This window comes from Melozone crissalis, unplaced genomic scaffold (genome assembly GCF_028551555.1).
Source record: "Melozone crissalis strain CALT ecotype California unplaced genomic scaffold, PUWL_Pcris_2 ptg000027l_1, whole genome shotgun sequence".
NCBI classification, from domain to species: domain Eukaryota; kingdom Metazoa; phylum Chordata; class Aves; order Passeriformes; family Passerellidae; genus Melozone; species Melozone crissalis.
The window spans coordinates 3389696-3416916 of record NW_026535805.1 but is presented as its reverse complement, the minus strand read 5'-3'; the positions used below and the strand labels follow the sequence as shown (position 1 = coordinate 3416916).

Sequence of the window (27221 nt, the reverse complement as noted above, 5' to 3'; positions counted from 1 at the left end):
GCAAAGTAGAGATTTTTAAGGCCTTTTTGAAAAATCCTTTGCTTCTGATCATTCCATATTACAAAAGAAAAAACAAACAGAAAAAAAAAAAAAGAAAAAGGAAAATTTAAATGTTTTAAAGAACTGGAAAACCAAGATCACATATGCATAGAGTTGCTAATAAAAAGAAATCATTCCATTTCCTATACCCTTTAACTACTTCTTGGATATTACTATGCCAAGTAAAGGTCTGGTCAGTAACAGCTTCATCGCAGATGACTGCACAAGGGATACAGAGGAAAGACCCAAGGAACACTATGGCAGGATGATGGATGATGAGTTTGCTGTAGATGCATGTGGACTCCCTCACCCTGCTGATGATCACTCGCTTTTCTTACCATCAAATACCCTATTTTTTGTAATTTTACTGTTTAATTTCACTAAGTATGAATGCAGCCTTTTTTTTTATAAGAAGAGTACCAGCAACGAAGCACAAAAATACCTGGAAGTTCTGATTCTTCTGTAAAGAATGTGATACTCTGAGAAAGTGCCTATTACTACAGCAATATATTGATTTCATTAGTTATGAAGTGTATCACAGGGCGAGGCAAAGTACTGTACAGCAGATGGTCTTCTCATAAGGGATATAACAAAACCAACTCAAAAATAATTAAATAGCGCAATTATTGTCCAACCCCAGGGAACACGGGAGCTCAGTGCTGTGGTCAGCTTGCAAACATAAATTTGTGGCAAACCTTACAGCTGTCAGATGGTTGACATGAAAATATGCACATATTTTGTCCCTTCTGGGTGGCACACAAAGTATAGGCTGTATTAGAATGTATCTGCAAGTCCAATATTTATGCACGTGTCACAGAATTTTTTAAGGTGATACATTGGATGACATATCAAAAGAATACTATGCAATGATGGAATGCAATTGGGCTTCAATTTCAAGAAGAGGGAAAGTTAGTTAAGTAAAATACACAGAACTTTAAATCTTCAAAATCTTACTGGCTTGATAAAAGTTTACAAAAGCACTGACCAGAAAAGTTTTTAAAATTTTCTTCATAAGATATATGAAAAATTTGATCTTTAACGTATCATCTTCCTATCCTGAAACCTTCTCCACAAGCCATGTGCTTCTCTTCTAGTAAATACTGCCACATTTTCACATACAATCTATGGACTACTCATTAAAAGAATCCTCATTCAGCAGCACTGAGTAGCACACCCATGTGCGGGTCATTTAAAAAAAAAACTTTCACAGGACCAACTTGACCCTAGCAGACACATGGCCTCTTATTATCCACAGCTTGTGCCTGCTCTCCCAGTATCACCTTCCTCTACACCTGATTTTGTAGCACTAAATTATATGTAGGAAAATATAAATTTATTTACTCCAGCCCATTCATATAATGTGACATTAGACGTGCACGTATGAACACAAACAAATGGTTGCTCTTACTCAGTTAATGCACCTCAATTCTTTAGTGTCCTTAATTAAATAATCTAATAAATATTTGGAAAATACCTTGAGTTATGAGAAAAAATATTTGCCTGAACACTTTACAGTTGATGACTGTAATCTGGTACCTGTTCAAAGCACTAAGCGGTTTTACCCTCTCAGAAATGCTATGCAAGATTCACTAATCAAAATGGTTTTGGTTGGATTATCTCCACAGAATCACAGAACGAGTCAGATTGGAAGGGACCACAGTGGGTCATCTGGTCCAACCTCCCCACTCAAGCAGGGTCATTCTAGAGCACAGAGCATGGGTTTATGTCCAGGCAGCTCTTGAACACCTTCAACCTGATATTAAATATCTTCTGAAAAATAAGAACGAGTAAACCTTGGAATTTTATTTACCTGATTCTCTTGTTCGAGCATGGGTCCACGCACTAGATACTGATCCTCCTTCATTTAAGGCAACCACCCTATAGAGGTATTCTTCACAGGACATCGAGAAGGACAGAGGAGGTAAAAGATTAAAAAAAATACCGAACACAGTGATACATTAGTAAAGAATGGAATGAAAAATATGCATTTTATGTAAGGAACCAACACACTACCTGTAAATGGTTGTAGAGCACTCTCATAAACACTCTGCTCTTTTCCTCGGTACACAAGGATGGAGTCATTTCCCCTGCAGTTAACAGCACTGTCAGTTGATAGGCATCCGTCCAGATTGACTCTGACAGCACTGCTGGACACAGATGCCAAGTTAACGACAGCACCTCGTGTAAATTTAACATCCTTCATGCAACCACCGAAACCTAGCAAACAGTAAGGGATTAGTACCACATAAAGAGCTTCAGTCATTAAGAAACACTTCTGTTCCTTTCAGTTCTATATTTCCAACATTAAAGACTGTAATGTGAATATGTTGACTTCCAACATGACATTCTGTCTCCACTTTCAAGACACTAAGCTGGTAAATTCCTGCCTTACTGATCAACTGTTAGCAATTCCATCCCATAAGGAAATACCTTTCCATTTTCTCTTTCACCACTTGTTACTTTGAAACTATTACCATAAAAGTCATTCTCTGACTTTTAAAATCAGCTTTCTGCTGCTTGCTACTACTTTGTTAAATATACATACTCTCTCAAACGGAAAAGAATATCAAGATTAAAATTACAATTAACTTCAAGAGATCAGATGGAGGGATATCAGTTTTGTCTAACAGGGACATAACTCATACGCTGTTTATAAACATACACCAGAAACATAACCCCAAACTATTTGTTTATGATAAAAAATTTAAGAAGCTTAATTATATATTTATTTTATATATCCATATATTTCTCTGCATGTGTGACATTCCTATCAAATTTTCAAATATGTTAAATCAGTTACTTGCACTTACAACACAACTAAAAAATTCAGGATGCCATTGGTAAAACCTTTATATTTACTAAAAATTAATAAATTGATATATAAAATGGGGGTCTCAAATCTGAGTAGTCATTGGTTCTTAACATAAAACCTGAGTAAACAGTAACCAAACTGAAGACTTCAATTCATTTAAGAATTAACTCTGTGAATTAAAAATCCACCTCTCACAGATCAGGGCTTTTCTTTAGCTTTGTGAAAGCTAAAGTATTTACATCTTATTTATATCTAATGTACTTTTATTGTCTTTATCATTGAAAGATGACAGTTCAGAGTAGTATTTGTCCTTAGCCACCTGAACTGAGAATCTAAGGTCCATACACAGTTCATGCAAAAAGGGGTAATGAAGGTGGACATCCATTTTGAATCATCCTCTAAAGCACCTTCTCTCTCCACAACATAAGAGAGTTTGGCCAAACTGCTCCTTAAAATGAATATATCCTAATTTAATTTCAACTCCTAGTCCACAGTGACTGGCTCAGTTTCTTAGTCTGTCACAGAAGAAAGAATTACTCCCAGTCCATCCAGGCATCCTAATCATAAAATAAAATGAAGTTGTTTGATTTGCAGTGAGATGCATTCTCTACAATCTATTTAATACATCATTTTTAGTATCTTTTTACCTACATTTATCACTATTTGAAGATTCCTCATTGACATCAGCAAAGCAATACTGTCTATTCTCAAGTAGCTGCAGAATAAGTAAAGATAGTACAAATTTTCACTAACATTCCTGCCAGGTAGCTTCCTTTTGAACCTCCCAGGATGGCATGTGATGGGTCATGCAAAGGCTCACAGACCCCAGCTAAAATTCCTTAAAGCTGTAACTTGCATAGAGATAAGGCAGGAGGAGAATAATATTTACCACTTTATTTGCTGTGGGCAAAACAACATTCCTTTATTGAAAAATTAACTATCAAGCAGCCATAGATTGAGAAAACTTTTTCTAAATATTTATTAAATTAAAAGGTCTCTATATTCTATCATCTTACCACTACATCACTGTAGTCCTAAACAAAAGTATGTTTTAAGCTATAATATCTAATGTTGCTCACCTGAACCTACATTTAGGAGCACATAAGATAATATTTATCTCCAGACACTCTAAATATAAATTCACGGCTGTCATCTTATTTTGTGGCATGCTGAGGAGGTTTGGTGGGAAAGAAATATTTATTGATGTGCCTTGATATGCACTTCAGACATTCACTTTATATGTAATTTTGCCCTAGATTCTTTGTTCACATATCTCTTTGCTGCAGGAGCTGCGAATGCATCCACTCACGAGGCTACACCATCTGCTACAAGGCAACACTGACAGGGTATGACTGGCCAGCTCTTTTGGGCCATAAATATTATGCACACAGAACCTGAAGGAAGATTATATTATATGTGATACCTAGAGCTGGAAGAGCACCTAAAAATATATTCTTGAACTATTCCATAGCTGTGAAATTAAAAGGCCCCAATACAGCTCACTTGAATGTGCACATTCAGTGTGAGCTCATGCATTCAAAGACACTTAGTGGATTCCCCACTAATCACTTACTGACTGATACACATTTGTCCACAGTAGCTGAAAAACACCCCATGACTGATGAACAGTTTCACAAACAATGAGAAAAGACACCCAAACAGAGCCAGTTTAGCAGACACTTTTTGCCTAGGCTTCCTACAGTAGATCCTTTTGTGGAGGCCATTAGTATCAGAATGCAATTAATGCTTCCCTCTTTTCCTACAAATTTGACCTGTTCCAGAATAGAAGGGTCACAGTGATGGCTAAATGTATGATCATCTTCCTTCCTTCTGACAGTGAGGAAAACATCATGGTAATTGTAGCCAAAATCCAGTTTTGGTCAGGTGTTAATACTTGCTTCATTTTTTGGAATCAGTATTTCCCAAAAAAGACTAAGAAACTCTCAGCTGCTTTTCCATGGGACTGCATCCAGATTCATTACAGTGATTTAAGCTATGTTTACTGTCTCCCACTGCTTTTGTATTCCAGATCTGCAAGTGACACAAGCTGATCAAGCAAAACAGATTTCTGTGAACTGGCATTCTCAGATGAAGATCTGAGATCCTCTGGTTGGGCCTCTCACTTCACCATTTCCTACACTCCAGGTCCTCTCTCATCAGTCAGATGGCTTCAGGTATCACTGGAAGAATTTTCATAGCCTCACAGAAGGATCAGGTCTAAGTAAAGCTAAATGGGTAGGGATAACTAGCAGAGTCACAAGGGGTGGAAGGAAACATTCACGTTACACATCCATGAATTTAGACTATCAGCAGCAGAATGTCCACCTGGTGCATGACACCAGTTTTCAAAAATGTATGTTCTTCTTGGTGTCATCTTACCTTGTTCTAACCCCAGTTCTCTATAAATACTCTGAATCTCAGGTGGGATTCCTCCTATGAAGACAGGTGAGTTTACTTTCAGCTGCTGAACACGGGGTTCGAGCGCCTGCTCTCTCAGCTCATTCATGGTGGCAGAAATCACAGAGCCCTCCTTGCTCACGGTGACTTCATTCCACTTTCCATCACAGTAAGACAGTCCCAACCAAAGATCCACTTGGGTAAAGACAACACCAGTTCTTAAGAATATGTTTAATATTCCGCTTTTCAGCTCAATCTATACATTTTAAAACAGAAAAAAAAATATTTTGAAGGAGACATCAAATACACAACAATGACCGAAAGCTATTTTAAAAAAACATAATTAAGGGAGTTCTGAATAAGATCCAAAAAATGAATTTTTTATCTTCAGGTTAATACTGTTTACATACAACATGCTAAATACAGTGCATCAGTTAATTCAGAATGTAGGAAAATAGATTTTGATTTTCTTGACAACTGATTTTGGCACTAATGTATCTAAAAGGAAAAGACAATGAACAAGACTGTTTAGTTTTTCTTGAGAATAAGAAAACAGTACTTTATCTATCGATTCATTTTTCAGAGGAATGTAACAAGATAATAAGGAAATGAAATGTCAGACCTGATTAAGGTCTTTTTAATTGGCTGGTGAACTCAATTTCAAATTTTTCCAGCATACATTGATTCTTACATTCATACATTTCATCCTTATTCTTCTAAATCTTGTAAGAAAATAATTGGTTTTGTATGTGCTCTTTGAGATTAATGTGCCAATTCTCTAATAGAAATACATTTTACTTAAATTTTTCACTGCAGAAGTTTCCAAACGCTTTACTGCAAGACTCTTTATCCTAACTGACTCAAACACAAGTAGGCAAGAGATTGTAAATTGGCACGTACAGAGCACTAAACACTTTAGGGATGAACTGGAGGCTGAAAAATATGAATGTTTCACAAAAAGACATTTCTGCTTCTATGCAAAATCCTTATTAAGTGAAAGAAAAAATGCAGATTTCATATTAATTCTTATCACTATTATTGACAAACTGACAAATTTAGTTTACTGATAATATTAATATTACAGTGTTTGTAATTGGATCATATTTCCTTAACAGGAAATACAGCAAACACCCCGACTGATCAAAGAACTCTGTGCTTGAACGCCGCGAGGAATGTGGGTCGTACTCTCCATTGCACACTGACTTCTTGCACCTGAGAAAGAGGGATTTTCTTTATTTGTTTCTTTGGGACCACAACTTTTCCTATTTCCATAAGTTCAGACCCATTTACAGCTAAGGACCCCACAATACAGGTGAAGGACTGATCATGGCACCAATGCTGATGAGAACAGCAGGAAAAGGTAGCCCATTGGACAAGTCTCTGCTTTTCTTCACTGCTGAGAATTAATATGGAGCACACTGTGCTGGTGTGAAGAAAGCATTCCAGAGGCATTAGCACAGCAGCACGCCAGCAAACCTGCCAGACCTGGGAGCCAGAGAGAGGGCATGGTCCTTGACCCAGGGTCACGACTCAGCACAACCCTCCTCCAATTTACTCATCTTGGCATAGTTTTAAAGCAGGCAGTGAATGATGCTTGTGCTTTTTGTGTTGACCTGGACTGACATTTTAAATGCCCGAGTGCAGCTAAAGATAGGGGACCACTGCTCAGTTTCAACTCTTCTGCATGGTGAAAATAGAAAAAAAACAAAGTCCTGCATAGATCTGAGCACAGGTACTGAGCACATGTTTATAAAATCAATAGATAAATAGTTCGCTTTACACAGAATTCTGGGACCACTTTCAAAAAAGTTATTTTTAATTATTATGATTTTTAATCTGTGCTTGGAATATATATTATTATTTGAAACCAAAAATGCATGAAGATCATATTATTCTGCCAGGTACCTCAGTAGCCACCTCTCAACAGAACCAGATCTTTTATCACAGCTCTAAACCTAAGCAGGCTTCACTTTACTTCTTAAAAGCATACTTGCTTTTCAGAAATTGGATTACAGAATTTCATTAGTGCTCTTCTCCATGCACACAATTCTCAGTTTCATCCACCTAAGCATGTAAGGTTGGAACTAGGAAAGCCAAAGCTTAGCCTGCATCTGGAAGATAAGAGCAGCAAGAAAGATTATTCCACAGTCCCACTAGCAGGTTGTGGTATCTCTCTGAGACTGATACAGGGACCAACTCTGATTATAATGTTATTAATGACCTGGGCAGAAGGATGGGGTATACTCCCAGAGAGTCTGCAGCTGGTAGCAAAGGGAGCTGCCACTGGAATCCTAGACATTTAAATCTGCTTTGAAGAACAGTACTGAGAGGTGGATCACAAACTGAACACTGGCCACGAATGCACCCTCAAAATAATAAGGACAAACTAGCACTGGGCTAGATTAGAAAAAAGGTGGGCAGGGCTTCCAAGGAGATGATTCTTCCCCTCCAGTGGCCATGTGTAAGACCACATCTGGACCACTGTATCCAGTTGTGGACACTTTGGTAAATGAAAGACACTGCAGCACACCAGAATGAATCCAGTGGAGGGACACCAAGCTGGTCAGTGGTTGGAGTACCTTGCACATGAGCTGAAGTTGAAAAGACAAGGTTTGTCCAGAGCAAGTGAGAAGAGAACTTAACTGTTGCTCTGCCTTATGAAAGGATACAGAGAAGGCAGGCCCAAGACTTTTCTCAGAGACTCATTGTGAAAGGATGAGAGGCAAAAGACAAGTTGTAACAAGAAACAATAAGAGATCAGGGCAGGTTTCTTTGGGTGTTTTTACTTTTTTTCCTATAATGAGGATGCTCAAAGATTGCAGAATTTGGAAAGCTGTGGACTGTCCAGCTGTAGACAGATGCACACTACTCAAACAGAAAATGCCTGAAGCAACCTTATCAAATAGATCTCTGCTTTTAGCAGAGATTTGGAATAAATTACTCCAAAAGGTCCTTTCAACTTAAATGATTTTGTGGTTCTGTATTGCACTTCTCTGCAGGAGCCAGTCCCTGCCTCACTCAATCTGCTTATAAACATGATTCTGAAGATGAAAGGAATATCCAGACATAGCTCTGAGAAAAAAAACCAGGTACGATAGGGGCTGCATTAGAGGCTGAATGACACTTTCCTAAACCTGCCATACAAAACAGTCTCAACCAATGTAGAACTAGAAGAGTGATCATGGCTTTAGCTCCTTTGAATTGCAAAGTCTTCCTGATATTCAGAAACATTAGCAGAGACAAGCAATGGACTTCAAAAAACTTGTCAAGGACAGGCAGTCTTTGAGCCCTTTCATGGCACATCTGCTTATACGCAGCCAATCACTCCAGTTCAAAATCTAGCTCAGTTCAGACCTGCCAGCTGGAGAGCAGAGGCCCAAACACAGACCCCTCAATAGCCTCCTCAGTCAGTCACTCTAATGGAAAGGAAATAAGAATGTTTTCTTGACACCTAGCAGAAAGAAATTACTGCAAACCAACAGGAATATCACCCTCACTCTCATGCGAGTACCAGTCCCTTCTTTGCTAGATTTTCCAATTTGAGGTCTCAAAATTTCACATTCCTCCTTAGCTCCATCAGAGGTAACACTTTCATCTTGCACTCTTATTTTACTTCATGCAGATATTGAAAAGTGCAACTCTTTGGAAAATATTCTTGCAAGACTTTTTTCTTAGTTGCAGCTTTGCAGAACGAAATCATCAGTGACAATGTCTCAGGAGCCAGTTACTGGTATTGCATAGAAATCTGATAGTGCTTTTGTTGCTGGTGAAGTGGTCAGCATCAAAAATCAGTCATGCAAACTTTATCAGCAGTCACAAAATCTTTTTGTCAAATAAACTCATGAGGAATCATATGCCAGAGTGAGAGCTAGTGATTCATCCTAGTATAGCTGGTCACAGTTAGCTTGTAATTATTATGCCTGAATCCAAAGATAATCAGATTGACCTCACTGGCTTGAGTTAATTCTCAGGGCATGGAAGTCATGGAAGAAGTGACCTTTATGCACAGCACCTTTCCAAGACATCATTTTGTTCTTGGGCAGAAGAGGAGAAAGAGTCTTTGGCTGTTTGGTAGCAGTCCAACTGTGTGTGTAGCTGCAGTCATTCCCAAACTATAAAGCTAATAAGAGAGCTGTGACCTATGCAAAGGGAAGGGTCAGGGAATACCTGGCACTCAGGCTAAGTGGTGTAGCTCATAATCTGTTTTGCTGTGCAAGTGTCTCCTGACCAAAGCTCCTAACAAAGACATCGTAGCTCATGCGCAACAAGCTACACCCCTCATTTTCACTTTCTATTAACCTCCTCTTGTGAGATCAAGTGTACAGAGAAGCCTTCTGTCATCATTATCTAGGAGCAAAACACAAAGCTGAGAGACTTGGAAAAGTGCGCACATACTCATCCTCTCTAAAATTCCTCATCTTAAGGCTATGGAGATGTTGAGTTCATGATTAAATTTAGATAAAAGAAATTTACCTGACAGGACAAATGCTAAGAAAATCATTCAATTTTCAGAGCTAAAAATACTGTAAATATAAAACTACCAAAAATCTGGAATTGAAAAGAAAAGGAAATTATTTGTCTAATTCCTTTGTGCTTTTGACTCCACTTTTAATTTCGTAAGTCTCCTTTTTCCTTTGCAGTCAGAGTCTATTTTCTCATATTTCACAGAGCAAGAGAGAGGGACCAAGACTCACCTACTACCAGAACCTCCAGAAGAACCCTGTGAGTACTCCTCACATAAAAAGTGCCCCTGTGCTGTGAATTACACACATACAACCCTTTTTTAGGGTGGGACAGCAGCACACATGTAACATCTTATGTGATTGGCTCATGATCTCAAAGTCATTACTTCAAGGCAAAATTAAAGTAATAACTTTAAATAGCAAGACTTGCTATAGGTAGTCATGACCATTTTTTAACTAAGGCTGCTTTTAAAAGAAGAAGCAATAAGTTCTAGCAGAATTCAAAACCCAAGAAAAAATTATTGGCTGGCAAAGCCAGAAGTATACAATGTAAATATGGAATAAGTTATAATTGAACTGAAAAGGAGGAAAATATATTTATATGGTTTAGGTCAGAAGTTTAAAAGAGAAAGCCCATTAGACATATTGCCACACAATAAAACAGGTTGTGACATGACAGTCATTAGCAAAACAGCTGCATAATAAGAAATAAATAAATAAATTAAATTCAATAAAAGTGCAGAAAGAGCAGATTGGGTCATAAAGAATAACAATGCTCTCAAAAATCTCTAAAAATTATTGTTTCCTGGAACAACTGAAAAAATGTATTTTTTCCTATGTCATCTTCTGTAATACCTATTAGTTGGTGCAAGTATATTTGACCCACTAAGTAGTGGTAACCAGAGTCTAATTATACTCAAAATCCTTGGAAAAGTAAAGTATGAAAATCCATAGCCATATAGCTATTAAAAGAATTTGAAAAATTAAACCAAACATATTAAAATTAAACAAGATATTGGAAATGATAGAAGCACAAATAATTCTGAGCATAAACAGTTTTATTTAACAGACGCTAAAAAGAATGTTCATAGGCACTACCTCACAAATTTGCCTGATACAGGATTTGTGAAACTTTCTCTACAGTGTAGGGGAAATGGTGACAGAGATGAGATGGAATTACGCTGGAACTAACTAATTTCTGCCTGTTTCAAGTCAAAAGAAACAAAAAATATGGATTATAAAAATAAACATGTACTTTAAAGAGAAAGTTTTATGAGGAGACCTGACAATTTCCATCACAGCCTTTCTGATTTATAATTTAATTGATTTTGTTTTAGTATGAGAACTGGGAAAATAGGTAAACATTATGCTTTCCTAGAAATTAAATCAAAGCTTTTAATACATGTATTTTATTCTTTTTTCTGATCACTTCTAATCCAGTTAAGACAATAATTCTGCTTTTCATACATTTATATATTTCTTATTTATGACATAAATAACAACAGTAACTTAAAACGTAGAATCTGTTAAAGAATTTTGGCTCCATTACAGTGTGCTGTGCAAAGCACTTCAAAACTAATAAGACCCGAAAATAACTTATGGTTTGAAATTTCTTTCAGTGCTAGTTTTGCTTTTGTAGAGAAAACTTACAGGTCATGTCTAAATAGAGTTAATCATATTTTTGAACTTACTGCAAGATAATCTGGGCCATCTTTATTGTAAACAAACAAAAGCAACCCATTCAGTTGATCTGTTCTGAATTTGAATGAGATCTCAAATTCCAGTCCGCCACTGAAAACACCCGAATGCAGCTCCAGGAACCCTTGAAAGAAGGTGAATGCATACATAAGTTAATCAAATAAGTAAATTTGTTCAAAAAATCAAAAGTAAAAACCTAGGTGCTACTTTATACTCTGACATTAAGAACTCAGGCTTCAAAATTATAGTTCACAACTTTATCATTTAGCTTTGAGGACAGTTATCAATAATGTACAGCAAGAAACCAAACCAGTAAAGTATTCTGAATTTTTTTTACCTGGCTTTTTTCTTTTTTTTTTTTTTGTTGATAGGCATCTTTATGTCCCTACAAAAGCTAAAATTCACCTTTGAGACACACATCCGATCTGCATCTAGTTACAGCAACACTATCTGCAATTCCTCTTCCATTCAGCAACCTTCTGTCAGCCAAGAGACACAATTTTAAACCAACAAAAATAATCCCATATAGCTAAAGCTGCCTTGAAAAGAAGATCACTGCAACACTTTTGACACAACCACCTTCTCAGTTACCTCAATAACAAATTTGGATAGAGCAATAGCACAGCAAACTACCTCTGCCAAGAAAATGTGCTCCTTTTGAGAGTCCAATGGGGCATCCTTCCCAAACATGGTAGACATTGTTTTGTTCTTCAGCGTCCTGCCAGTTCAAAGATTCCCAGTTCTCATAGGGAGTATGCACTTTTTTCAAAAATATGTCACTGAGACAGCCCACAAATCCTTTCTGGACTATACTCTTGATCCCTGCAAAAAGGAAATTTTTTTTTTTTAAGTCAAACACCTGCAACTAAACATAGGAATTAATTTATAAGTTTTCTACATGCTGTCCCTATCATATAAGTCCATGTGTGCATAGAAAACCAGCCATCAATCAGGTCATAAAGCTGGCCTCCAAGTTAAATCCAGATTTCTGAATGGGTCTAATCACTAAAGACAGCACCTACTGCTGTGTAGCTGAAAAATATCAAACTTTTTGAGATTTTTGCATGCAGGTACGTTCAAATCAACAACATAAATCTACTCTATGAAAATCCAAAAAAGCTTTCTTTAAACAAAACAACAATTCTGAAGAAAGGCATGCATGCGCTGAGTAGGAAGCAATAGCTGAGGCAGGGAAAAGCTGAGGCAGAGAAATACAGGTTTAGAAGCTTAATCGGGAAGTTTTTCCTTCCTTTTTTGTCTAAAACAAAAACCCAAAATCAACTACACGTAGCTGCTATCCCTTCTTTATTACTAGGGGCAAAAATTCAAATCTGTTTTATAGGCACCCTACTCTTAAATGGTATTGATATTCAGTCTCATTTTGAATATATAGCTGGGGTTTTTGAGAGAAGCATCCTGGATTTCTTTTGAGAACCAATGTTTTAGAAGAACAGATGCATGTATTTCTGGTTTTAGTGCAGTGAAATAAAGGAAAGAGGAAGTTGAACTCTAGTGTACCCCACATCAAGTCAACCAGATTTCACGTCAGAGGCAGAAACACAAACTTAATAAAGAATCTGACTTTCAGATTAATATGAAAAAAACAGAATTCTGGATATGAATTCACTGAAAACAGCTGATTGTATACTTACATAGAAAGTCATCTCTGCCATTTGATAGCAGTTTACATATTTGGCATATGTACTAAGTTTATCTATGAAAAGTTACGCTTATTGATTCTTTGAGAAGCCAGATATGATCCAGCTCCTCATAAATTCTATATCTGTAAAATACAGGTATATTCATACACCTCTGAGATCAATGCAACAACTTCTGAAGGATACAAACTCACACCAAAAAGGCCAGCATGTTGTACCCCTGCATCAAACTGGGATGCATAACCATGTGCTTAAGCTAATACAAACAATTTACACTGGCATTTTGGAATGAATTGTGTATGTAAAACATACCCATAAGTTTCACACTCATACCAGTTCTTTGTACAAAATCCACTAAAATGTACACAGACCACAAAAAGTGCTTTAATGTTGATGAAATCAACTATATAGAGATTTCAGTCTATCCCAAAAGATAAAATTTTAGAAACTGTACAGACTTATTTATCATACTTACCTTCATCCTTTCTTACAATAGTATAACCCTGTGGAAGTCCTCCAACAAAAACTCCTGTGTTCTCTCCAATAATGGTACTGCCACTAGTCGCTAAGGAAGAACCTGAACAAAATAATTTATTATTCACATATTCAATGTTTTCAACAGATTTTCAACTCAATAACAAAATATTGGTACTTTATAAAGTGACTAATGTGACACAATAGTCTAAGAGTTTCATAATACATACCCAGGAAATATTTACAGCTCTATTTAACAACAGGAGATCAACACAATTATAAATTCACAAGCACAAAAAGACTAAGTACTCAATTATCAAAGACTCACAGTGGAGAGATCACTCAGATGAACAGACAACCAGTAATGACAAAACCGTCAGAAAATGGAGTGAATTTTTTTTCTGTATGGGTGAACATAGGTAGTGAAAAAGCAAGTGAGCAATATCCTTAGTAATACCAAAGTTATTTAAATGAATTGATTACCTGTGTACTGCCCATCCACTGTGATGTTTCCCAGAGCTTGAATTCTTGTAGCAATTAGTTGGTGCCAACTGTTATCATTATACACTTTTCCACCATCATCAGTTGGAGTGACTGCTACTGCAGATCCCTTTTTATTATAACAGAAGAATCTGATTTAGAATATTTTGAAGGCAATATTTAGAATAATATTTTACTCATTCATGAAAATTTATAGCATATTACAACTAAAAATAAGGCAGCAGTCCTATGTTTAACTTCCTTTGGACTGCTGAATGATGTTTAGGACTTATTTAACTTTCTAAATTTAAACACTAAATTTAACCTTCTCAAATAATAAATGAAGGATCAAGCATCCAGTTCAGTGTCTATTAAAAATAGAAAATCCTGTGTAGTTCCTCTGATAAAGATAAGGATGATGCACAAATTATTGAGGGTCATGTCACTCAGATTTTATATTTTTTATTTGAATTATGTCTCTATTTAACTACTTCAAGGATTGCTGTGGCTGTGAAGTTTGATGGCCATGGTTCAATGTGCCATCCATGGAGAGCAGCTGCATATCAGGATTGTTAATTGCAGCACCTGTCCACATGAAGGGATCCAAAAGAGGGGTGCATGTGTAGCACAGTGGATGCATTTTCCCTCCATGTTAACCTGGTATCAAAAGCACTAAAATCTCTAGATGAGAAAGTACCATACATTTATGGGGGTAAAAGCTCATACCAAGAGATTCAGGAAAACAAAACAAAGCAAAAACACCCTCAAAACAAAATCTCAAACAAAAAACTCCAACCAAATAAAAAAATGAAACTAAACAAAAAAAGCTCCAAAAGGTAGTTATTGAGGTTGCTTTTATGGTACAAGGGATGCTTGTAAAAATGTATTTAAATTTAAGGAGAATTTTTACCTGATTTGAATAAACAAATAAAAATACAACATGAAGGGTGAATTTAAGGATATCTATTACATATACAGAGAAATCTTTTCTGAATTGCTGAGTAAGAGGAGTGTAATAGAGGCAGTTACCAAACTAAATCCCAAGAATGCAAAGAACCAAACAAAATATGACATAAATTAATATAATGATGTAATAAAAATAAAATTAATACATTTCAAGAATTTTCTTGATATTTATATCCAAATAATCATCTAACTTGTTAATAATTCCTACAAGATTGCCTTAGGACTTTATATCATTCTTAAACTATCTGGGAACTCAACATTATTCTGCTGAATTCACAAAAGAGAATCGTCTTGTACAGCAGGCAACTACTGATAGAAAAATATTTCATTATAAAGGTACTGTGCTATAATCTCAACCACTCCAGTTACTTTATGGCTTCACAAAACAATTTCCAAAAAGTACATAAATGATAAATTTGGTTGCTTATAATTTGGGGGCCCAGCTTATAACTTTGCAGCAACAAGCCAGACAGTTCAACAATTTTTTTTCCAGATGTTCCAGTATTATTTTTGATCCATGGAGAAAAGCTGTTGATAGAAACAATCACCTATTTTGATTAATACTAAAACCCTTGTGTGAAAATTTAGTATTCTGTCTTAAGTGATGTTCATCCATTAGAAATTGCATTTTGGCACATAGACTTAAGAACCCAGAACACATTTAACATTTAGCATAGGGGACTGTCACTCTGTATCCTATGCATCAAAATATCTATGTGATGTGCACATCTATACACAGTTAAAGAAAAAATTATTTCCTGTGAATATTTACAGCACGTTTCTAGCTCCATTCAGTCAACATCCTGGTACTGAGGAGGTTTGGAGAGCAGTCCCTCTGCCCCAATAATAAGACTACAAAGCTATATATCCTTACATACTGATGGCACTTTCTCATATACTATTTTTTATTGTCTTCTCTCCTATTTCAACATTTTAATATTTTACAAACACACACATTTCATTATCGTAGTTTAATAATTAAAACCAGAACTGGTGTCATGCCCAATTAATGTGCCCTGGTAGCATGCCCATTAGTTTTTCCATTAGTGAATTCAACAATACTAATGGGATTACTAGCATGGGATGCTAATTGGGCGTGACATAAGAAACTGGCTTACTTCTTAGCATACCCTTGCTAATGATGAAATTAATGAGCATTTTATTAAATGCTGTCTCATCAAAGTGTACTTAGTTAGCGTTAAAATTGTTACAAACGATGCTGCATTCTAAAGATCAGGTGCCTGAATAAGTGGTTCTTCATATTATGTTTGCCAACAGTCTAGTGTATTAACAGTTTTATACATCAGAAACCACGTTTATTTGTAACCAATTCAATCTAGGACCACACAAGCACACGTGCTAACCTGTGCTTAATTTTGGAGGGAAGGAATGTAACAGACACAAAAAAGTGTTCAGGGTTCAGCATGTGCTGCACTGGAGAGGCCTTTTTACACTTTTTCCATAATTACCAGAGTCACTCTGGGATCACTTTCAAACAGCCTGCTGCAAGATTGCTTGTCATGGATTTTGGAAATACGTATTTTGAAATCTGCATTATTTTGCTATGCCATACAATAAGTCTTAATGTTTGGTTGCTGTCAGTAATAACTGAGTAAATATAAATGATTCTGTCATACTGATGTTTACATTGAAAATCATCACAAATATGAATCTTCAGAGATACTATCTCAGGTGCCAAAGTCTGAATGCAACAACACTTGTCCCAGTCAAGTTCTTTTAATGCTTAACCTCCTACTACTAAGAAGATGAACAAGTACTGATGTTTTGCCAGTGCCAAGGAGAAAGGTCTAGTTGAGACACATAGCCAGGTATTGTCTATCTTCCTTCCTTTTATTTTGTGGAATAAAAACCTCACCCTCAGAGTGTGCCTAATACTTTGGCCTCTCCATGACAAGAACAAACAAGGCAACGCACACAAGGAAAGTATCTAGTCTTCCTCCTTTTTGCTGTAAAATCTAGTAAATGAATCATCTTCTAAAATAGAAGAGCTGGATACAATTCCCTCCACCCTGTGAGAAGAACCTCAGTGTATCCTCGGGCTGTCCTAATCACTTAGGAAAAACGGTGCTCCATGTTGGGCTTATATTTCCACTGTAACTGATTTCACTTGGTATAAGATATTCAGTGCTTCCCTGGGAAAAAAATGAAATTACCTCTAGCCACTGAAAGATAACCATAAATTTAGCTGGAGTTGATTGTATAATTTAGGTGTAGATGTACAGACATCACGATAAGAAGAAAAATCCACAGACAGCTGAAGCTTTACAGAGACTCTGAGTTTGGAGGAAGCTCTATAGAAAAATTTGATTGTTCCAAAAAGACTAAGGAAAAGATCAGTTTGCAAAAAAACCTCATGCTTCCTGGACCATGGATAGTAACCCACAAAGAATGGCAGTAAAACAGTTAAGAAGGAAAAAAGAGCAGTTGCACAGCACAAAAGGGAGACAAAAAGGAACAGTCAGACAACAGCCAGATGAATGGTGGTGTACATGGAGCTCAGAGAAGTATGAATGGACACGAAGAAAAGGATTTGAAATTAACACTTAGCGAAGGAAGAAGCGAGGCTGCTGAAGGCTCCCCACCAGGAGGACTTGGCAGGACCATCCCCAGAGCAGACACAACAAAGAGAGAACGCGCGGCTGATCACGAGCAAAGATACGGCCCAGCATCCCGAAAGGGACTGAGGGTACAAATAATTAACCTGCCACAGGTCACAGCTGGAAGGGAGCACAGAATATTACACCACACTGCTGCAGATAAAAAGCTGCAGAGACACAATTGTCATCAAAAAGAACGTTGGCAATCTCTCAGAGAAGAGCATAAAGGAAGGGCCATAAATGTTTACTGTATTTGTCATGACTATAATTAAAGACAAGAATGCCTATAACCTGGCTAAGACACCACTTGATGTCAATAAGAAGTAATTAAAGAATTTGCACACTAATGCAGACTGTGATGCACAAATGAAACATGAAGAAATGCTGCTACAGTACAGGATATCTGACAATGTAGGGAAGGAATAGCAAATCATGGCTAAAGGAAAAAAAAAACAACTTCGACAAAAACAAAGAAACAAATGTAATGACAGTAAGGTTGCACAGAATATTAGGGATACAGAAGACCAAAATTTTTCGATAACTCAATTTTCAGACGTAAAAGAAAAGTTTTCTACACAAAACACTTTGATGTAGGCCACTGCACCCTACTTTTGAATCTGAGAATGTACAGGAATCTCTTCCACATTATAAATGAGAAATTATAAAGTATTAGCTTTCAAGATAGTAAATCAACTATTAAGACCTACACTGCTCCTGGATACCTTGAATGACAGCTTTTTTTTTTTTTTTCTCTAAACAGCAATTGAAGCACTGAAGCAGCACCACAGGCTATTTCATAAGAGGAAACTATTGAAATGATGAGCCTAAAAATAAGCATGGAAGAGTTGCCTGATTCAAATGAAATAAAAAGATAAAGAAAGATACATTCATAAAGAAGTAATCTGTTAAAATTCAAGACAGTAACTGTCGAAAATATTACAGGAACTGAGAAGCTCTAAGGACTGAATATGAGACCTGCTGGGATTTTTTACAGTTAAGAGATAGGTGAAAAAGTGGGGGAAAAATTAAAGCCCCAAAGCAGCCACACTTCCATCTCTCTCTCCTCCCATTCCCCTGATACTGTGGATCCAAAGAAATAAAATATCTTCTAGGGAATGATTTAAACAACTTAACATAAAGCTACTTCAAAAGAAGCAAATCTGAAAGAAGGATTAGGAATACTACTGGAGGCATTAAAATGTCAGTTGAAAGACAGCCGCTCCAATTAACCATCAAACAACAACAAAAAAATCTAAATAAACCTCAGAAGATCTTGCAAGCGAAATAAAACTTTCCTTTCAGTTAAAAGAAGGCATAGGTGTAAGAGAGCAAAAATAGAACTAGCCCCTATTAAAATGTTTATGAGGACAATATTAACAACATTAAGCTGGGCCCCAAAATTTGAAGTACACAATAAGATAAAGCCTGCATGTAAATGCTGTAGAATTAATAGAAATGTGTATCTTGAGCTTAGAAGCAGATTTAACATTTTCTAGCATTGGGATCACATACAAGCCTCCTTCTGTGCAGCACCTTGCTTCTCCTATAGGTGTTCCAAAGCTTAAGGGGATTTTCACTACTGCACAACACCTTCACGTGGTCACAGAGTGACTGTGGCAGAGCTCAGGAGACAAAAATTAAGAGTGGGTCTGAAAAATCTGATAATTATTTAGTTTCTTGCATATTTATGAAATATAAGTGAGGCCATAATGTTTTTTAATTCTATAAGGAGATCCAGTTTTGGGGTGCCCAGAAAACACAAAATACCCAAACAGAAATGCAAGGCATTGTGGCCTTGCTTTTTATTTTGTTGCTACTTCTCTCATTTATATTTTTGCATAATGGTGACATGCTGATCTCTATAGGGGAACAGTCTCAAGACGAAAGGCTTAAAAATAATTGACTAGCATTATACAAACTTACTAACTAATTCAAAACTTAGTTCTGCGCAACTTTGAAATCTTGTTAGTTTAAGCTGTAGTGGTGTTAAGTGGCATTGACAAAAAACTTCACTCATAAAAATGCAAAAAACCCCATCTTATATTGTGGCATACCCGACAAAAAATCAGCAAAGATTTAGTATTTCAGTTTTTCTCTACTCAAAATCTCTAGTTACCTATGGGTTCTGAGAAGCAAGTTAGCTTGTATCAATTAAATTTAAAAAACAAACAAACAAAAACCAAACCAAAAACAAAACAAAACAAAAAATTCCCAAGGATAAGCATGTAAAAAGTATAAAGGTAAATTATATAAGCAACTTTTATAGGATCCTGTCTTTTGTTGTACCTGTGGATCAAAAAGAAAGTAAGGACGCCCACTCTTCAGCTGCAGTGCAATGTACTCCTCCTGATTGCCAGGTGATGCAGAGAAAAAAATCAAACCATCAGGCTCCTGGGTTCTAAAGTTCACTTTAATACCTGGTTAGAAAAAAGTAAATAGATGGTTAACGCCAAAAGTGGTTCTTGTAAGTTACAACAAAATTTACAAATAAAATATCATTTTAAAAACAGCAACAACATCACAAAGCAAAATCATGGAAGTTCTGTTCACCTAAAACCCTTGCTACACATTGCAGGAGAAATTTTACTAATCCAGACTGAGGCAGCCCTTGAGAGAAATTTCTGTGAGCCCTTATTCATCTCTAAAAAAAAGACATGCAATTGTGACTAATGTTGTTTAGTAACTTCTTTCTTAGGAAAACATAATTCAGATATTAGCATAATATTCTAAAAGTTGATGTTTTACATGTGGACTTTCATTTGTCACTTAACATTTCTAGAGGTAAAACAGAAATAAGGTTTCTGCATGCAAGGATTTGAATGAAGAATAGTAGGGTTTTGGTCCCAAAAGATATATGTATGTGTTTATATGTAAACTTTACATAAATTATTTTATAAGCATCATATCTAAGTGCACAAAGAACACATGGAAAGAAGTAGTTTTCCAACAATAACTGGAAATATCCAAAGGAGTAATGGATGAACTAAGCTTCATTAAGGACTTTCCAGATCATTATCAATAGTCCTCCATTTAGTTTCTGATAAAATCCCTGAGTGTGTGGTAGAGCCATGCTTTTCCTGCACCAATATTTTGCAAAGGGAAATGAAAAGGCAGTAATAGCAACACCCACCTATTCTATACACTTCCATGACATTTCTGTATAAGGTGTTTTACAGAACAAGGTAAGTAACTGGGCTTTACCCAACTCTATTAAACTATCCAGTATTTTCCTTATTTTATGACAGGCAGAAAACAATAGATTACTAAAGATTTTATTGCAGACAGCACCTATATTTAAAAAAAATAAAACTCATAATTCTGACACACATTCATATGAGATTATGCTTGTACCTGAAAGAAATATCCTCTGGCCTCTCTACCTAATTCCATCCAAAGTTTTCATGTAAATAACATGATGCAATCACAGACACAAAGCAATGAGAATCAGTCCTGCTATTAAAACACCTGCAAAAAGCAGTTGCACACAAGTAGCTCCTGCACATGAACAAACTCAGCCAACAGTGTCCCCAGTTAAGGAAAAGCACAGCTTTGCCTGGCTCAGAAATGAGCTCTTGCACTACTGTGAGCTTCCAGGTACTTCCAGCTGCAGTATCTGCTGGAGAGGCTGAGACTGATGGCCTCTAATCCCAGCAATGGGGAGCACAGTTAATTTAACAAGCTGCCAGTATTTTTATGAAGCTGCCAAAAGACATTTCTGAAGACCACAGGATCCTTCCTTAGACCTGATGCAGAAGGACTAGCACAAACAAAATAATTTCGTTTCTGCAAAAACACCATACATTCTTTCATAATATTGTGGTTTATTGTACATATACATTCTTGTATAATATTGTGTTAGAAAATATAAATTAAATGGTTCATAGCAGCAAATTTGCAGTAATTACAGAAGTTTTCAACTGTTATGCAGAAGCCTTCTTTTTCTTTGGATATTGAAGAATCCTGCTTGTAGCTTTATAGAAATTATTGATGAGTCAGGAGCCATTATTTTCTTCTAAATTAATTTGCCACATATTAAAGAACTAAGAAAAGGACTTCATCCCTTTAAGTTCAAGGGTCCTTGAAATTTCTCATGAGATAAGGAAGTTCAATATTAATAATTTCTCCTGTTTTAGAAGTGACTACAAGAGAGAAACCAAATATTAAGAAAACTTCGCCCCACAGACAATATTTTCACTGCACAATAAAAAACTTGTGAAATTATTATTTTTCACAAGAACACAGTAATTAATGCTGGACCTCCAGGCCGACACAAAGCATACCCAGAAGCCCATTCAGAGTGGTAGCAACTACATACATGCCATTTTTCTCTTTTAGTGGCACAGAACACTGGAAATGGATTTACTTCATTTGGACAGAGAAAGCTTTCCTTCCAACATCTGAGAAGTTTCACAGAACTTGAAAACCACATTGTATTACGAAGAAAAAATTCTTTTTTTTTTTTCAGACCTAGGGAGAGGGTGAGATATTTTTCAAGTTTCTCAAAGACTTGTGTCTATTATTTCAAAATGCATGTCTAAAATCTTTATTTCAATGTTAAATATAATATATAAATAGAAACACAAATAAAGTGGTGACATTACAATTACTTCTGTAATTTGTCATATACAGAAACTGCATCTCAGCCACACTACTCATGCTACTAAATCTTGGATGGAAAACATGACCATCTGTGGGGCATAGTAGGAAGGTACTTTTAACCAACTGAAACTTGAACTGCAACTCAAGAATTCACCTAACATGCTTGCTTGTGTGACACAAATCATTGTTCCACAAGAACTTATCATTTCTGGGATAAAAACCAACAGGAAATTCTACTGCAGATTAAACATTTATGTATGTCATTCAAATAAATTCTTTCATTCCATTTCAAATTATAGTTGCAATTGGAGAAGCTGTCAGAATTACTTTAATTATAAATAAAGAAACTTATTTAATTTCTGTAATTGAATTTCTTTAATTATAATGGCATCGTACAAAAAATAATACAAGCATTGTATATAATGAACATAAAAGATGAAAAGAAGACTACAGAGTAATAAAAAGGACAAGTAAAATAAATTAGTAATTGTTAGCATTAGTGTTTTCAAATATCCCAAACTGTATTAGGGCAGACTAACCTTCTGTCAGGATCTACATACTTTCAACTTATGCAGCAGTAGATTGGGACTGGATTTCTGTCCTAGTTTCAAAGATGGCACACCCAGGTTAGAATGGGAATAAGACTGAAACGTGACCAATGCAGGCATTTTCAAATGCATCCAAATGAGATGCAACATCAGCACGTTACCCTGCAAGGGACACAGCTCTGAGAGTCCCTTTCAGGAACAGGCTGACATCACAAGTAAAATTATATAATATTACTCTAATTTTTGATGTGCTAGAACACAAAAATTTCTTTTTTTGTTCAATAAAGAAAATGCATATGGTGGGATTTTTCTTCCCCCTTTTTGTTTCCCTCATGCAAGTTTAGCAAGGCTCAGAACTTCAGCAGCATTTCATATTCACACTACCTGGATCCAGATTCTTCTAGCCCATTTCAGTATGATTTACAAGACCAGCACAAAAGTATTTAAGAGGCAGAAATGTGCTCTTGAGATGTTGACTGCATTTCTGGCAAGTTTACAGAGCACATGGGATTATTTTGAGTTTAGAAGAAGCAGTTGGCATTCAGCAGGAAAATAATAAATTAGAAACAGCTCCTAGATTAGCATAACATATACTAATAATTTATAATTATTACAGCAATAAAATTCATTTCTGACTAATGCAAAACCCTTTTTTCTTGCAAAATAAAAAGTTTAAAATAGGTTTTATTTGACCAAGAAACCATTCACCCAGAATATAAGGGTAACAACTTGCTGTAACATATCTTTCCAAATGAACTGAACTGAGTTTAGTTTTCCTAAAAAAAGGTTTCTAAAATGTCAAAAACATTTCAAAATACAAAAACATTTGAGTCCTCAAAAACTGTGTTTTGACTTTTTGGTGAAGAGTAGAGGGGAGAATGTAGGCAGGGAGGCAAGACAATTGAAATGATCTTTTGCAATAACACTTGAGTGATTTCAGCAAAGTAACCTACTTAAAAATTAATCTTGTCCCAACCATTCAGCAAAAAATACCTGTAAAGTACCTTTCTCTAAAACTAGATATTCAGAGTTGAAAATAGCTAAAAAGTAGAAGTTATTATAGTTATTAAATACAAAGAAATTATCTACAAAAGTCTCAAGACTCTTCACCAAAACTTACATATAACCACATGAACAATTCTATTCAAAAGTACTAAGAATAGTCACATAAATAGATTTCCAACCTTGTCAGTGATCAGCAAGGCTAGTTTTAGCTTAATTTTCATAAATACATCAAATCCCAACCCATATGAGCAAGATATATAATAATAGGATTAATACCTCAGCATATTATGGATAATTTCCTTGCAAACTTAGGAAGAAAATAAATGGAAAAGAGCATACATTACAATCAGAAAAATAAAAAAGAAGAAATCTGCCAAATACCTTGAAAATCAAAAAGCAATTTCAAAAATGAGTTTTGCATAATCTATGAAGCACATCCATTTCCAGTGATTTTTCCCCAAAATTGTACAATTGTAGGAACATAATTTGCATTTCCATTTTACTTATACTGTTATAGGAAATGGTTTCAATAATTCTATAATTGCACATTCTAATGAACAGGAAATTGTTGGCAAAGAAAGTGATCACTTTATGCTCACTGAGAGCCTTATTTGTGCATAATGACAGCTAAAATGAACAGAAATTGTATATAAAATTTTGACGACAGCATTAGGCTCTCAGCAGTCCCTTCAGGATGACAAACCTTAAGTGTTTATTTAACATTAAGACTGTATACAAATGCACTTGCCTAATCAAAATAGATTTTTCCATAGAAATTATAAGCAAAAATCTGTTTTTAACTAGGAAGGGGAGAGATGGAGAGTAAAAAATCTCAGTTGCTATGCACCTCAATAGCATTTTGTTGTTATTCTCTCTGTGAGAGTGATACCTCTTGTCATCACAATAGCTAAAAGAGACAATTATTTTTTAATATATTTTTTTATATATAACAAAACACACCTGTAGGGAAAAAAATTAGAAGGAAGACTTAAAAAAAACTGATCAGTTTCCAAAGCAGTTTCATTTAATGGATAGTGGAATTGGAAGAAAAGAAGAAACTCAGAAGAGACTTCCCTGGACATAGTTATGAAGATCCTCTGCTGAATACAAGGTCTTCTCCACACTTTGTGTGGGCCTATAGCTTCCTGGATTTTATTGAGAGAAAAAGACAGAAGGTCTTCTTCCCAAAGCTGTGCAAGACCTGTTGTTTTTCATACAGGATCAGGCTTCATTTTTTACTGTTACCTTAATGTGTCCAAAAAAACATTTTCAAAGGGCATCATCACTAACATTACACTACGTTAGTCATTCCATTGATGAAGTAAATCCTCTTCATTTTTAAACTGCTTTAGTCTTTTTTTTTAGAAATATAAAATATATATTTAAAAGCCACATACATATGTACATATCATATGTTTACACACATATATATTTGTATAAACTCACATACATAAAATTCCCAAACATTTTCCCAAACTGAAACTGGACTCCCTTGCCTTTTGTGAGCAGAGTAAAAGCAAGAGAATCTAAAAATCCATAGTTTCTAAATTAGACTGTACAAAAGAACTGTATTTGAAAAAGTCTAATTTTATTCAGAATTGACTCAACACGAAGAAATTTTTTTAGGTATTCTTAATACATCAAACTGCCAAAAAGCTAAATCAAACTAAAATGTTGAGCAAGCATAAACACAGAGTATGGTGAGTGAATGAAAGGAGAAAACACGTAACACTTTTGGTGGAAATCAACTGTCAAGCAAAACCCCAAATCCTCTTGATGGGATCTGAGTGCTTCTTTTACACTAAAATGACTAATTTGATACCTGTTTTTTCTTATTTTGCTTGCTACCCCATTATACCCACTACTGGTAAAACAAACAGGACATTTTAGCTTTAATCTTCTTACTACATAACCCAAATAACTTCAGTCATGTTTGCATTAATGCTGCATTAATCATGTTGTTGCGTATTAATGAGTTTTCGGGCTATGCTAATTACTGTCATAGATTCTGCAGCAGCCCATTAAATATACAAATTACAGAATTAAAGAGCCAGAGCTCTTCATGATTAATCTTTAAATGGAGAAAAACTAATGATGTCTGTACAAAGTTTCCCTCCACTTTTGGCTGACTGAGCCCAATGAACAATCAATTAGATTATTTGAAGAATAAGAATACTGCTCATACTAAAAGATATGTTATGCTGTTTTTCTATGCAGAAGACACACATTTGTAAGTCTCCATCAAATGCATTTCTGTAACATATTCCAGGCTTTAAGGTCTCCCAAAGTGTTGCATGGGGAAAAAACTTATGGATACTCCAATTCATTACTCCATACTCATAGGAATCTGCTGGTTCCATATGAATACAGTAAATCAATCTTCTCCTTTTAGCAAGGACACAAGTCCTGCTACTACTCAGTAGAAAAGATTTACAGCAAACCTTGGTGAAAAGAAAGCCAAGATAAGTTTAAAGTCATTTGATAAGATTTGATGTATTAGTAGCACTTTATCCCCTCACTAACAGAGTGATGCTTTGTCAGGAATAGTGCAATACCTAGTGGTTAAATCAAGAGATTCAGAATTAGGAGACCTTGGGTCTGTACTCAGCCAATGACTGGGGCATGTCACCTGAGAGCCATCACTTAAAACACCTTCCTTCCATATTCCTCCTTCCTGAAGAACAGTGGCCAATATAGCTTGTGTAAGGTTCTATAATGCTTGAAAAATTCATTACTGTTTTGTCCTCCACATCCTAACACACAGATAAAATCAAAATGCCCACATGTACTCAGAAAAGTTACCTAGAGACTAGGCATTTACTGACATTTGAGAGACACTAATACTTCCAAAAGAGGGGATTAGTTCAGCTTCCTCCAATCACTGCACACTATGCAGAACATCACAAGACTTCCCAAAAGAGAAAATTCTCAGTCTGTGGTAATATTATGCTGCACATCAGTAGGTGCAGTTCAGAATTAACTGGCTTTTCCAGGCCTGTCCTATCACTTCTTCATACAATGAAAAAATAAATAAACCCTATTTTATACATTAAAGGATTTATATTTATACAAAGTAATTCTTTAAGAGAAAACAAATCTGCTCAGGGCAAGATTGATCATGGTATGAGAATACTTTCATACGAATTGAAAAAGACTGGTTTACTAGAATTAGTGAACAAGGAAGAGGATGTAATACAAACATTTGAGATTGCTTAGGAAAGGCAGTTAGGGAGCAGAGAAGCTGTCCAACACACACTCAACACATAAACAAGACCATTTAAGGAAAGTTAAAAGAGCACTTAAGGGAAGTAAAAAGAAAGTTCAAAGCAAAAATGTGGCTTTTCACAGGTACCTTACAACTTTCTCAGTGAAGATAGAAACATAATTTAGACAATATTAAAAATATTGGCACGTTATCTAAGAAATTGGCAAGACGTAAGAGAAACTGGTTAGACTGCCTACCT

At 35.7% G+C, this 27221-nt stretch overlaps 1 protein-coding gene across 1 annotated transcript in view; it reads right to left on the bottom strand.

Moving 5' to 3' along the window:
* Window positions 1–27221, bottom strand: part of USH2A (usherin) — a 373967-nt gene that overhangs the window by 225486 nt on the left and 121260 nt on the right. The window contains exons 21-28 of the mRNA XM_054280520.1: window positions 19892–20022; window positions 14025–14151; window positions 13543–13644; window positions 12043–12231; window positions 11403–11533; window positions 5231–5504; window positions 2053–2256; window positions 1850–1930 (exon numbers count right to left, since the gene is read on the bottom strand). Of these exons, the coding sequence (XP_054136495.1) occupies window positions 1850–1930; window positions 2053–2256; window positions 5231–5504; window positions 11403–11533; window positions 12043–12231; window positions 13543–13644; window positions 14025–14151; window positions 19892–20022 (1239 nt within the window). The remainder of the gene's footprint in view (window positions 1–1849; window positions 1931–2052; window positions 2257–5230; window positions 5505–11402; window positions 11534–12042; window positions 12232–13542; window positions 13645–14024; window positions 14152–19891; window positions 20023–27221) is intronic.